General features: G+C 45.4%; 1 protein-coding gene across 2 annotated transcripts in view; it reads left to right on the forward strand.

Annotated features, from left to right (window-relative positions):
* The window catches only part of Myo16 (myosin XVI), a 490,479-nt gene extending 476,779 nt beyond the window's left edge, over nt 1-13,700 (forward strand). The window contains exon 35 of one of the 2 annotated variants that reach the window (XM_021218659.1): nt 12,404-13,700. In XM_021218659.1, the coding sequence (XP_021074318.1) occupies nt 12,404-12,631 (228 nt within the window). In that variant the 3' untranslated portion in view covers nt 12,632-13,700. The remainder of the gene's footprint in view (nt 1-12,403) is intronic. The other variant, XM_029531821.1, reaches the window with a different exon arrangement.
* Nucleotides 13,701-14,088: the final 388 nt, after the last annotated feature.

The following is a 14,088-nucleotide window of genomic DNA, read 5'->3' on the forward strand; positions in this document are numbered from 1 at the left end:
TCCATTGTGTAAATGTACCACAGTTTCTGTATCCATTCCTCTATGGAGGGACATCTGCTGTATGCTCTCTTAACTGCTGAACATCTCTCTATCCCTGATACATTATTGATGAATGCTAAACTGCCTTGAGGTCTCTCTGTGTGCTATTGTTTTTGGCTTAAGGCACCTGGAGGGAGACAGGTCGTGTTGGGCGCTTCTGATTAAGTCTTACAGAATACGCCACAGCTCCTTCAGTTTTCACTTAAAGACTTAGATACATTTGCTAACTGATGGATGGAGAGGGAAACCTCTCAGAAGATAACGTGACTAGAGCAGACCAACTAATCCCGGTGTATCTAAATACACATCCCCACGTTACATATACAGCCCAGTGACTACAGCATCTAAAGATGAATTTCTGCATCTCAGAAAAGGTGCTAATATGGACCTAGAACATGGAGACCATTGCAAGGAATGGAAACAAAACCTTGCAGGTATTTCGTGTCCATACGCTTAAACTGAAATATGCAGTTGCAGGGTCGTGGGTGTGGGGGGAAAGGGGGAGCAGGAGAGAACCCGCATCCCGCCAGAGTTCCGGTGCTCTGGGCGGGCTGATGTGGAAGGCCTGCCACAGGCTTTCCACATAGCCCTGGGTGGGTGTTTGGCTGTGTGAAGCCATGGAATCCCAGATTTCGGGGGTGGGGGGGTGGACAAGGGGCAGTCCTAGATAACAGGTTCTCAGCCTCTGGCATCCCACGCTGGATACCACGGAGGAGCTGAGAACAAATGGGGGCCCCTGGGGCTGAAGGGAGGAGAGGGCAAGGGGAGAGGGGGTTCCCACATGGGCGAGAGTCCTTGGTCTGGTCCATGGCTGGAGTGCAGGAAGGCCTTCCGGGCAGGGAGGTTAGATGCGGCTCATTTGGGGAAAGCTAATCCCATTGTTCAAGCACAGCAGGCTTTGATGAGCAGAGACAGTCTATGGTTTTAGAGCTTTATTGTAGAAAGTCAGGGGGAAAGAGAGAAGGTGGAAAGAGGGAGAGAGGCCAGCCATGGCCAGGTGGAGACGGGGAAGGGAGAGAGAGAAGGAGGGCTAGAGAAGAGAGTAAGAAAGGTGAGAGCTAAAGAGAGTGAGGAGGGGCCAAGCAGCCCCTTTTACAGTGGGCTAGGCTATCAGGTAACTGTGGGGAGGAGCATACGTGGCTATAGTCAGGTAACTGTGGGGTGGAGGCTAGCCAGAATGCCAGAAGCTTGGGATATCGTCTGTGTGACTGATAGTCACAGAATTATGGAGTTGGAGGCTCTGTGGTGTCAGTCACCTGACTCTGGGAACGTGGCTGGCTTTTCTGTCCCTTCTCGAGTTTTCTACTGGGTTGCCAGAGCAGGCCTCATTCAACCCACGTAGGCTGCCTATCCCAGTCCCACATACAGTCTATGGGAAAAGTTGAGGACAAGACAGCAATCAGTGCATCCCAAACTTGCCGTGCTTCCGGATGGCTCTGGCATGCAGGCTTGGTGTTTTAGGCAAGGGAGGAAAGGCAGAGATGCTGACAATTGTGAACAAGCCACGGACATAACTTGGGCTTCGAGGAGAGGTGCAGATTAACTGTTTTTAGTCAGTCCTCCTTTGATTTGTAATAACTCTCTATCATTCCAGGAAAATATGTGAAAGGGGGTTTTAACAAACTTTTACTTTTCCAAGTTTCCAGTCTACTAGGTTCAAGCTTTTTCATTAGTTCCCCAGGTCTGAGCCATTGCACAATAACAGCATTACAATAAATATTCGCCAGGTCTGTGTCATCGATCCCAAGTATTTGTTTTGTCACTTTCTCTTCTTTTGGGTATGTGAGGTGTCTGTGTGTGTGTGTGTGTGTGTGTGTGTGTGTCTATGTATTCATGTGCAGATAAACATGGATGTGTGGATATGTGTGCATGTGTATGCCCTTGTGTGATGACTCTCGAAGGTTCACAGTAACAGGGGTTGTCCTTGATTGTTTGCCTCCTTATTGAACCGGAGCCTCCGAGTTGAACCTAGAGCTCACCAGTCTAGCTCACCAACTTGTCTCAAAGATCCCTTGTCTCTGCCTTCCAGTGGCTGAGTATACAGGGCACTGTCTATAATTGCCTAACTTTTGAGTTGGGACAAGCAGTGTTGCTGCTGAAATCTATCTCAGTCTTGAGTTTCATCACTTTCAATGGACATAAAGAAACACACAGGCTTTTTTCTTTTTTCTTTTTTCTTTTTTTCTTTTTCTTTTCTTTTTTTTTTTTTTTGAGTCATAAGTTGATAGCAGGAAATCAGCAACAAATTCAAATAAATGTCGATTGAAACCCCAACAGGTAATTTTTTTTTCTGCAATGCTAATTGTTATTTGTAAGAATAGTTCTTGAATATTTCAGAAATCACATCGTCTGGATGCGAAAGGACAAACTTACCCCTAACTAGGTCTAGACACAGCCATGCTAGGTGTCAGTAAAAGCTTCCTGTTCCTTTGGGGGGAACTTCCTACCCTTTGTTTAAACCTGAGGTTACAAGGACCAAAATCCCACGAGTAAATGCCACTGGATGGATGCACAAGCAACCTTTCCTGGATGATGTGGGGGTCAACTTTGCTCAGTCCAAACTACAGATGATGTTTCCACTTTTAGATACATTTGGTGCTGTGTGTTTCTTTTTATTTTGTTTTGTTTGGTTTTTTTTTTAATGAAATAGAGACATACATATTCCTGTAACCACAGACTTTCCAGTGGGACATGGTAGCTCATATGTGTAAGTTCAGCTGCTTGAGAGGCTGGGGCAAGAAGATGGTGTTGAGACCAGTCTGAGGTGCACTGCCTTTCCTAGCCACCCAGATGGCCAAGCGTGAAACTCCATCTCAAACACCAGCATGCAATTAACACAAAGTGCTGCCTTGGTTCCAAGTCTCACCTGCTTTAAGCCACATCTTTAAGATTCACAAAAATGTTCCTTTGATTATATAGTCTGATTTTCAAATATCATTTTCTTATTTTCTTTCTTCCCATGTCTTGTTAGCAGTGCGTGGAGATGAAATTTGCATCTGAAACACTGCTCTTCAGTGTTGGGAGAGCTAAGGCTACCTTCTTATAATTTCCATAAATGTCAGCACATGCCTCTTTTCACCTTTGGGTAAACGGTCGATAGAAAAATCAATTCTGAGATAAATGAACAGCAATATGACTTCATGTCCGAATTATGTACAAAGATGATTTTAATCCTGGAGATGAAAGACTTGAGGTAAAAAAAAAACTCAGGAATCAGTTGCTGATAATTAGTGCTGTCCGAAGGACTGCAGGTCCATGAGAAGTCTGGGAGAGTTGAGCAATCTAATCAGCTCACCTCACGGAACCCTATTAGTAGCATGGCAGGAAGCTGTTGAAAATGAGCGAACGCCTGCAGCTGTGCTAAGCCTACAGCTCTCATGTCTCTCTCTCTAGGCTCATCATTGTTTTCCTAACCTCTGATGTAACTGTCAGTCTCACTTATGAGAAAGACCATGGACTAGAGAGGTGGGTCAGTGACTAAGTGTACTTGTTGCTCTTGCAGAGGCCCTGATTTCAGTTCCCAGAACCCACAAGTCGGCTCACAGCCATCTGCATCTCCAGTTACAGGGGATCTGACGACCTCTTCTGGCCTCCTTAGGCTCTTGCATGAACACACTGCACATAAATTTATGCAATCACACATACCACACACACACACACACACACACACACACACACACACGAAATTAAACATTTAAAAAGAAAGAACATGCGTGTACTGAATCTACATATCACTGTAGCAAGTTCTATCTTCATTTTTAATTGATATTTCCTAGCTGTGGGGCAACATAAGAGAATCTAGGATCTGAGCAGGGGAAGTAGAAATTACGTAACTGTCTCAATTTTGAACATGAAGTGATCCAGACTCTCTGAGACCCATAGGGACACTGTGGCTTTTATCCCCAGCTGTGTGTTCCATTCTTTTCTAAGGATCATAGGTTCTGTGGAGGGATCTTCCAGTTACAGACCTTGTGAGACTAGGATTTTGTTTAAGGAAAGCTAGTCTCCAAGCTGGAAAGTGTCTTGCACCTCGCCTGTCTACATAGACACATGCATCAGAGGCTTGTGAAAACAACATTTCAGTGCACACAGCTTTATGTCCTCCTCACAGAAACTCTCGTACTAGCAAAGCACAGTATTGCTGTAGGTGAACCTGGATCAAGTCAGGTGATATACTATCACAGGAGGATGCTAGAAACAAATGCTGACTCCTGGTGGCTCTGGTCATGCCGCCTCAGCCACTGGTTGTGAAATGTACCTTTTGGATCTGATTTCCCTAGTTTTCCATGCACTGTGACATGTGACCCTCTTCCAAGTAAACTAGAAGAGCTGTCAAAGTCTTCGGTTCTCTGGAATATTAAGTCTGAAAAAAAAAATCACAGGATGGTTTTCAAGTATCCTTTTTTAAAAATATATTATTTATTATTATACACCATAGCTGCCTTCAGACACACCAGAAGAGGGCATCAGATCCCATAACAGATGGTTGTGAGCCACAATGTGGTTGTTAGGAATTGAACTCAGGACCTCTGGAAGAGCAGTCAGTGCTCTTAACCGCTGAAGCATCTCTCCAGCCTGGTTTTCAAGTATCCTATTCAATCGACCACCAGACAATTTGGTTTGTGAAGCTGTTGAGGCTAAGAGCCTTGGTTTGGACCTGTCTTAGAAAGCCGCCATTCCCCACCCCCACCCCCATTCCATCCCCAGATAACACTTCCAGGCATAAACTCATTTAATCCATTGGGCTTAAATCTCTTTCTTCTTTGCCAGCAAGAGGTCTCCCAGGGGCAGTCTCCCTCCCCCTCCACAACCCTGCCCACTGGTGATTCAAGCCTATCCGGGCATGACAAAATGCATTGCAAACCAGGGCTGCAGGACCACCCACATCCCAGCAGCACATTTTTTAGTAAATTCCCAGGGCTTCCCGTATGTGAAAGGGCTTATCTGAGTCTGTGGGCTATGAGAGTCACCACAGCGTAAGATGTGTTCAATGGAACCAGGCGAGGCTGGCATGGCTTGAAGCTGTAGACCTCTAACATCTTCCACAGAGAAAATGGTGAGAGATGAAGACAGGATTTCTTGTCCTTGCGTTAAAAAAAATGGACCCAGGAGTGAATTCTATTCTGCTAATGTTCCTCCCTTTTCTTGAGCACAGCCAGCATTCGCACACCGATCACACCGATACTCTAAGCTCCTATACTGAATGCCAAAGGGTAGTGCTGCCTGGTCAGGCAGCAACAGATGCACACTGGATAGATCAGCACATCTCCAACCTGCACGAGAGAGACTGCTCATTCTAAGTGGAAAACATATTCTCCTCAGCCCTTAACATCTAACAATCATTTTTACAGACGTGTTAACTACAAGTATGTACACAGTGCTATGTGAACTCTCTTTATAGTCTTGGCTCATATTGCAGTTGCAGCCTTAAAAGTTAATAAATAAATAAATAAATAAATAGAAATAAAAGCCTACAGTAAAATTGAGATCCCTGACACTCAGGTAAAGAGTGCTTCTGGCCCGGTGACTGCTGAAACCAGGATTGTGTAGGAGTTGACAGGAGCACTCCCAGTTTCTATCAGCTTGATCTTTCCTGCCATGTCTACCCATGACCTCCACAGCTGCTTTCTATGTGTCTGCAGCACAGCCTTTGACCTGACTCACTCTGCACGGCCACTAGGCTTGCTCAGAGGAGAACAAAGTGTATGGGTTCCTTCCATCTGTCTACACCACAGCCTCAGACAGACAACTTATGGTGATTTTCTTCTTTCTTTTTTGTTTTGTTTTTGTTTGTTCACTTGTTTATGTTTTTGTTTTTGTTTTTTGAGATAGGTTTTCCTCTGCATAGCCCTGCCTGTCCTACAGCTAGCTCTGTGGTCTGTACACCAGGCTGGCCTCAAACTCAGAGATCTGCCTACCTCTTGTTTCCCAAGTGCTGGAATTAAAGGTGTATGCCACCACCATCCAGCAGTAAACTAGAAAAAATGACAAAAAGTCACATAAGAATGTGTTCAAATGATGCAAATTTTTCTTAACATGATGCTTTTTTTTTTCAAAAAAGAAAATCACAAACTTACAAATGTAAAACATTTTAACATGAGGACTTCTAAGCCTTCAGTCACTATTTCAGAACCACTATGTTTAAGAGTTGTTCAAGGAGGCTGGAGAGAAAGCTCAGCTCAACTTTTAAGAGCACTTGCTGCCCTTACAGAGAACCCAGGTTCACTTCCCAGCATCCAACTGATAACTCACAATTGCCTGTAACTCTAGTTCCATGGGATTCTGACCAGGCAGGCACCAGATATATAGGTGGTACACAGGCATACGTGCAGACAAAACACACACATAAAAGTTGAAATATTTTTGTTAAAAAGTTGCTTAAATTGCTCATAACAATGTGCATATATTGATGTGTTAGAATGGTGGGTCCCATCTCAAAACCACATTAGGGCCAAGACAATTCCTTGTGAAAGAGGTTTTATTGGGAGAGAGAGACAAGGTGGTGGCAGAAAGAGAAGAGGGGGAGGAGAGAGAGGGGGCGTTCTCCTTATTTCTATGGAAAATGACATAACACATGTAGAGGTGAGAGGTGAGCCAAGTGGATTCTGGGAATATGCTGCAGGTCACACTGTCACCTATGTGATGTCATAGGTTTGGGAGATCCTGATGCCAACATATATGGTTACAGTATTTTATTTGACACCTGAAATTAAAACATGAGAACTGCTTGAAGCCTCTCTCCTCCGCAGGTACTGCTCTCCTTGGTTTTAAATCACATCTGAGACTCTGAACAACTATACCTAAATCACTTACACTGACTTCAGCATGGCTCAGCATCTGGGGAATTTTTCTTTCATAACAAAGGGGGACTCAGGACCATCCCTCCGGGCCACTCATTGAGAGAAGCTCTTTCATCGAACGGTATTTGATTTGGGGATCAGGATTCCTTCAGCAATTCTAGGGGACATCATCAAGTCAATGTGAAGCCTCCACAGCTACTCCTCCTTCATGCCTGTTCTCACATGTCAGTCACACACTCCTTGGCTGGTTCTTACTGGTTAAATGATTGTGAGCTATATTCTATGACCAAGCTCTAGGGCCACATTGAACATCTAGCCCAGCCCTGCTCTCCATAGGGCAGACCTTCAGGCCAAGTTCAGCTACAGTGCTAGATCCACCATGTCTTCAAGATCCCTGTAAAGGGTGAAGTTCAGGGTCACAGTTATAGTCTGTGTTATTTCCCTTTTCCTGTTGCTCAGCTGGACATCCCCGTTCAAAACAAAGACCCTCTGCAAGCCCTCTACCATGGCAACCTCACCAACACAGATGGTTAAAAATGGAGTGATAGGAAAACAGATTGGTCGCTCTTGCCTAGCTGCTCTGTCTACACTGTGGGTGTCACAGAAAGGTGTCCATGGCATCTCCTCAAATCAGGCCACGAGCTGTGTTGTAGAGCAGAGGATTGATCCATGGGCTCCAAAGGTTTAACTGGGGCTCCATCTATGCCTTGGTATAACAGTTGCCTCCTGTCTGTAAATGCTAATGACAGTTCTGTACAACCTTCCAGAGAGGAAGATGAAGTAGGGTGACCTCTGTCTTATAAATGGGTGAATTCCACCTGGTGTGAAGCCAGCAGACCCTGAGCTGAGATGTGGCAGAGCCCCTGACCTCCTGTGACTTTTTATTTCCCTAAAATGAAATGATTCCCTTTCAGAAGCAAAATGATCATTTTGTTACCAAAATAAGTTTCACCTCTTAATGACAATACTTGGTTTACATGGGAAATAGCAAACAACAATCAATTAATTGATATGTATTATACTGTTACCAATACATCATAAGACCACAAAAGAGGACAGACACTGGTACAGGTGTTTCTATGATGCCATGTAGTATTTGAAATGCTTCTTGTTTACACTGGGCTGGACCACACTGGAGTAACATAATGGTACTGGCTTGTTATTCAGAGACACCAAAGTCCTTTTTATCACCTCTGAGACCGTGATACTTGAGTTTTGCAATCTAATAAATTTAATAGATCTAAATGAAGCAAATTAAATGTTATTAGCCCCATAGTGTTTTCCTTTTGGGACAAGCTGCTGAAAATCATGATCTTAAAATCTCTCTGTGTCAGATATAGAATTTCTAACTTCCATTTAGACGTACATATGCACGTGCTTATTTTTTTAATGAAGAACAATAGTGCTGGTATTCTGGCGTCCCTTTTGTGTAAGTCCGACACTTCTCCTTTTACGCCTAATAAATTTCCCTTAATCAGGGCTAATCTCTAAAATAGAATCTGAGGAATGTTCTGTGGTATTCTCCAAAGAAAGGGTTTATTCTGATCTCAAGCTGATTATCGAAACCATCAGTCAGAGTTTCACTTGCTGGGGAACCACGGAAAGCTCTTTGCTGGTTGATTCCATTCCTCTGGACTCCCTTCAGTATTTCAAACCTGCAACACCCTCATTAAGAGGGCTTGCTAATGGTTTGTGTGCATAAGCTCCACATTTTATAATGTACTTGGGAATTTGAGTATTTCTAGTAAATACAGCAAAGCTCTCAAAAGAGAGAAAAGGTTTTTTGGGGTGTGTGTGATTGTTTTGATTTTGGTTTTCCAAAAAGAAAAGCAAGGGCTGGGGAGATCATTCAGTCAGCAAAGCATTTACTATGAAACAAACACGAAGAGCTGAGTTCAAGCACCAGAACCTACCAAACACAAAGCAAGAGAAAACAAAACAAAAGCCCCACAAACAAACAAAAAACTCTTGTACAGACAGCACCTGCTTGTAAATCCTGGTTCTGGAAAGATAGATACAATTGTATCCATGCAACTGCCTAGCCTTCTTGGGGAACCCCAGATCAGTGAGATACTCTGCCATTAAAAACAAACAAGATGGTATCTGAGACACAATGCCCAAGGTACACACACACACACACACACACACACACACACACACACACACACAGGAACACACAGGAGAAGACACCATGACTTGAGAGATTTGAGATGTTTTCTGTCAAATTCCCTGCCAAGTCTCACTGGGATCAGCAGCTTCCTAGAGATAGGCACCTCTGTGCTCAGGTCAGTGCGATGCTGACTTCAAAGCTGTGCCTTTTGGAATTTAAATGGAGGGCTGCATCTGGCATCTTTTTAGTTGTCCTGGACAATGCCGCAGAGTCCATGCTGCAGTGGAAATGTGTCTGTTGCAGAGAGAAGGAGGGCACAGCCAGTGGGGAGCCCAGTGCCATCTGCAGAGTGGAGGCTGGGGTTCTTTTGTCTGGGTTTCGAATTTACTCTCTTTTAGTAACAGGTCTCTGTTACAGGCTTGTCTCCCCTGGCTTTCTTCAGTTAAAGTGAGTATTTGCTATTCACTTTCTCTTGTTTTAATTCCTAGCTTAAACATTGTTTCTGTTCCTTTAGTGGTTTGGCTAGAGGGTGGGACATGCATGCTTGACTCATTACATCCTAGCATATTTTATTACTTCTATCACTTTCCTGATATTTCTAGAGCTCAGGCTTTAACCTTTCCTTAATCCCTCCAGCTTGTGCAGTTACAGTTGGCAGCCTTGTGTGTTTTGTGTGAGACTTACAGTCTAGGAGACATTCCAAGCACCTAATTGATGTTTACCTGCAGGCTTGCTAATTACAGTGTTCCTAAACCTTAAATTTGACTTTTTTTTTTTTCCCATCTGAGATCACTCTCTTCCTATATAAAGGAAAACCTTCCTTTTGAGTCTCTGTTGATGCACGATATCTTGAGGACACGTTTTTGTTTGTGCGACGTCTTTATTTCGCTCTGTGTTTTGAAGGCTAGCTCTGTCAGACGGAGAGCTGGGTTGGCTCTCAGTAATTCCATTCATGTTTCTTTGCTTTCCCAGCTTCCAGTATTTCTATTAAGAAGTCAGTGTCTGGGCTGGTGAGATGGCTCAGTGGGTAAGAGCACCCGACTGCTCTTCCAAAGGTCCAGAGTTCAAATCCCAGCAACCACATGGTGGCTCATAACCATCCGTAACAAGATCTGACGCCCTCTTCTGCTTCTATCATAGGCCCTTTGGATATCAGCACATTCTTTGAAAAATTCATACATGGATACACTGTATCTTGATCATATCCAACCCTCATTCTTGTCTTCTAGGTCCTCTGAGGATCCAGAATCCCTATCATGTCTCCCTCTACCTGCATGTCCTTCTAAATGTTTTGTTTGGTTTGGTTGTTTGGATGGTTGGTTGGTTGGTTGGTTGATAGGCTTAAGCCATTCAGTCCAGTTAGTGCTGCTGAGATGCAGGGAGGAACTTGGGATCATGCACTTGGGCTAGTGCGGAAACTACCAGTGTCCACACTCTTGAAGAAAACCACCTCTGCCTACCCCATGCTGTATCCTGAATGTGGGCAAATTCAGAACACAGGAGACTGGCCTCAGTGGTATCTCACATTAGCAGAGGGGATCAGAGGAATTTTTTTAAATGCACCCATGAAGAGTCACATTGACATCACACACTTGGCAGGCCCTGACTGTAGTTTAAATAAGTTACAGGACAGAAGAAGTGGGGTGATAAGCTGAAGAAAGCAATAGCTTAGAACACAGGCTCTGACATCACCTTCTCTGTGTCCTGTTGGGCAAACGAACTTTTCTGTGCCTCGGCTGCCTCGTCCACAAAATAGCACTTTGTAGAACTCATAGGAGAAGCCTGGTTCACAGAACGTTGCCTATACTTGCTAGCCCTCCACAGCATCCACTAGCTGGATAAATTCTATGTACTCCCCAGAGCCCTGTTTTCCCTGTTCATTCCATTGTGGGTAGAAGCAGTCTGCAGAATTGTCTCATGTGCAGGTCATCCGGGAAACTAGGAAAAGTACTAAGGAGCCATCCTGCTTTGGAGACCTTTTCTATGGACGCCTTGAGATTGAGGTAGGGATGGGCCGGTTGACCAGGAGTCCAGAGATGTCCACACTGAGGCACTGCTACTCTGATGACGTAGTCACATGGATAGGAAATTCCTTTTTCTAATGAGGACCCTACCACCCCCCACCCCACCCCCGGACGCTGTATGTAGAGACTCTGAACACAGATCTGAATTTTGCAACTTTGGTGCTTTGAACTAAAAACTTTGAAAGTGTGTTGCATGACTAAACAGCCCACTCAGGTGTGGGTTCAGACTTGGCCCAAGTCTGCCGACAATGCTTGTCTATCTGGACACTGTTCTCTATGGGAGAGCCATAATACATGTCCTACAGAGCTCTGCTCTCTCTGGGTCAATCAAAAGTCAGGATAGAATGGAAGTGGTGCTATAGCCAGGCATTTGGGACCCAGGAAATGAGAGAACCGTCTTCTAGGTTTTTCCACTTCTCTCCTGGCACCCCCTTCCTGGCTTCTAGAATCTCATTCTTCTTAAGAAGATAAAATAATGTTAGAATAGCCAGAAAACGGTGCCTGTAATAGAGTTCCAGCTGCTGGCAAAAAATGGGGTGGGGGTGGAGCTACCCCTCCCAAGGTAACCTTTCACCCCATTGAGCACAGGCTGAAATAAACTGGGCCGTCAAGGGTCAGTTTTCAGGAACCATTGTAAACGAAGCAGAAACAGCTAATACAATTGCATGTCAGGTGCTGTCCAGCAAGAGCTGGACCTGGGCCTGTGTTTGAAGGTTTACCATATGAGAAAGTGCCCAGCACCTAGACAAATGTCTCTGCTCCATTGTCCTCACGTGGGTAGTATGGCTAGACACCGTAGCAGGTGGCAAGTGTGATCTCAGACACAGCTAACCTTCCTCCAATAGGCAGCATGGTAGTGGTTGTCTCTTATTACCCCTGTGCTTGGGAACTGTTTTGATAGCAGTATGGCCCAGTTCTAGCAACTGTTCCGGGAATGGGGGGGGTGGAGGGTGGGATGGGTCTGTCCTTGGGCTAAAGTATATGATTGAAGTGGGCTGTGTCATCCTGATATTCCTGCTGAACGTGTATGTGAATAAATACGTGGTTCCTGCATTGGGGGGTAAAGCTTAAGGAGTCTTGTTTTTCTAAAGGCAAATCTATTCAGAGAGGAATTAAATGAAGAGAAAATCCAAGCTGGCACAGCAGTGTTTGTAAACTCAGGAAATGTGGGGCAGGTTGATGCTGCTTTCCTGCTGGGAGGTGTGGTGCTTGCTAATGATTCCAGTACCTCTTGATGATGAAGTCAACATCTGCAGGAGGTCATTTCTCACTCCCTGGATCCATACTGCTTCCAGTGGTCCTACAGCTGGAGGTTTGAACGGCCACCTACTCTTTGCACCCCAGCCCTGCCCTTCCCCCTGCCATTGCTGCCATACTTGCCTGCTAGGCTCAGTCACTGTAGCTACCTCGCTTCTTCTGTTCCACTGCAGGTCATCCATCAGCTGAGGCTCTCTGAGAATGAAAGCGTAGCTCTGCAGGAGCTACTGGACTGGAGGAGGAAGCTCTGTGAGGCCAGAGAAGGCTGGCAGGAAACCCTGCAGCACCCGGAGCCCCGTGCACCTCCGCCGCCACCCTGCAAGAAGCCGACACTCCTAAAGAAGCCTGAGGGGGGCTCCTGCACCAGGCTGCCTTCCCAACTCTGGGACAGCAGTATGTGATACAGCATGGACTGTGGGCACCTATCTAGTGACTGCATGCAGCTTCTGCAGGAGGCTGCCTTTGGATGCCTGAGGTCTCACCAGGCATCTCCACAAAAGCACAGGACACTAACGATGACTACCCGAGACCTCCTGTGTATGCCGGTCTGTGTGTGGTCACCGGTTCCTTCTCCATTTCTTGATAGCACACTGAATTTTAGGACTACACTGCTCCCAGATAGCCAGAGGCATGGAGGCATGTGGCTGAGGTCAGAGGTCAGAGCAGTGGGGGGAGGTCCTCCAGGCAGCTGTTTCTAGTACACCCCACAGTGGCCACTACCCTACCAGTGGCTGTCATATGGTGCAGCACATAGGACATATGTTTCATTTCTTTGTAGTTGTCTGTCATTAGATTTACAAACCTGATGACCGTTTTACATGTTTATTACCATATTTTATAATGTTATACAACTGGTGTGTTCCCTTTCTTCAAAATACAGATTTTAAAAGACCATTTCTAGGATTTTTTTTTTTTAATTCTATGTACTTATTTTTAACCCAAAGCCCCTGAAGCCCTGGGGACTGTGCGTTGCTTTGGCTTTAACAGTTGCCTACAGCAATGCTGGTCAAGAGGTAGTTTATGTGCCCCGCCCCTCCACTCTCCCCTGCTCCCGGCATCTCCCTTGGGTACACGTGGCTTTGGCATTCACTGGTTAAGCTTCGTCCCCACCCAACCCCTCAGCTTGGCGTAGACAACAGGATGTTTATGGTTCAAAACGTATGGCTTCAAGTTCCTAGCTGGTGATACAGGACTTTCAACGTTACTGATAAGCAGGCTGAATCTTACGGGACAGAGCAGTGTGCTGCCCTCCCTAGGGACGCTGCATGACTCCCTGGCTGTGTGCCTGACTGGTCATCGCGTGTGTGTGACGGCCTTGCTTCTCCGTGTCTTTCTGCCCACTGTCCATGAGTTCTGAGCAGTGGCTCCACCAGCCATCTGTCCCCTCCTCTTCCCCCTCCCCCCACTTGGACTTGTTCATTCATTTCTGCCCTTGCCGGGCTTCTGTGCCAATAAAAGGGTGCAACTGTATTCTGTTTCAGTCATTTGTGGTCAGTGCTGTCTGCTGGGAACTCTTGTCTCCTGATCATCTATGTGGAAGCAACGGAGAGCCTTTACCCAGCCCTCCTTTATATTCCTTTATAGCCATTTGTAAGCTTCAAGAGATGCCTGCTAGCACAAAGAGAGTGCACTGTATTAAAAAAAAGAAAAAGAAAAAGAAAAAGAAAAAGAAAAAATCTAGGAGTAGCTATAACAATCAAGGCACAACAAGCAGCCTAGAACTGACCACCCCAGCCTTGTGGGAGGTTCTGGATACAGCTGACTCTGCAGTAAAGGAGGTGGTTGCTATGAGAGCTCTAGGTTGGTGGCTTCAAATGGAAGGGAATGCCTAAGGAGAAGTGACTTCTTATATCTAAGA

The sequence above is a fragment of the Mus pahari genome, chromosome 19, assembly GCF_900095145.1.
Source record: "Mus pahari chromosome 19, PAHARI_EIJ_v1.1, whole genome shotgun sequence".
Classification (NCBI taxonomy): Eukaryota; Metazoa; Chordata; class Mammalia; order Rodentia; family Muridae; genus Mus; species Mus pahari.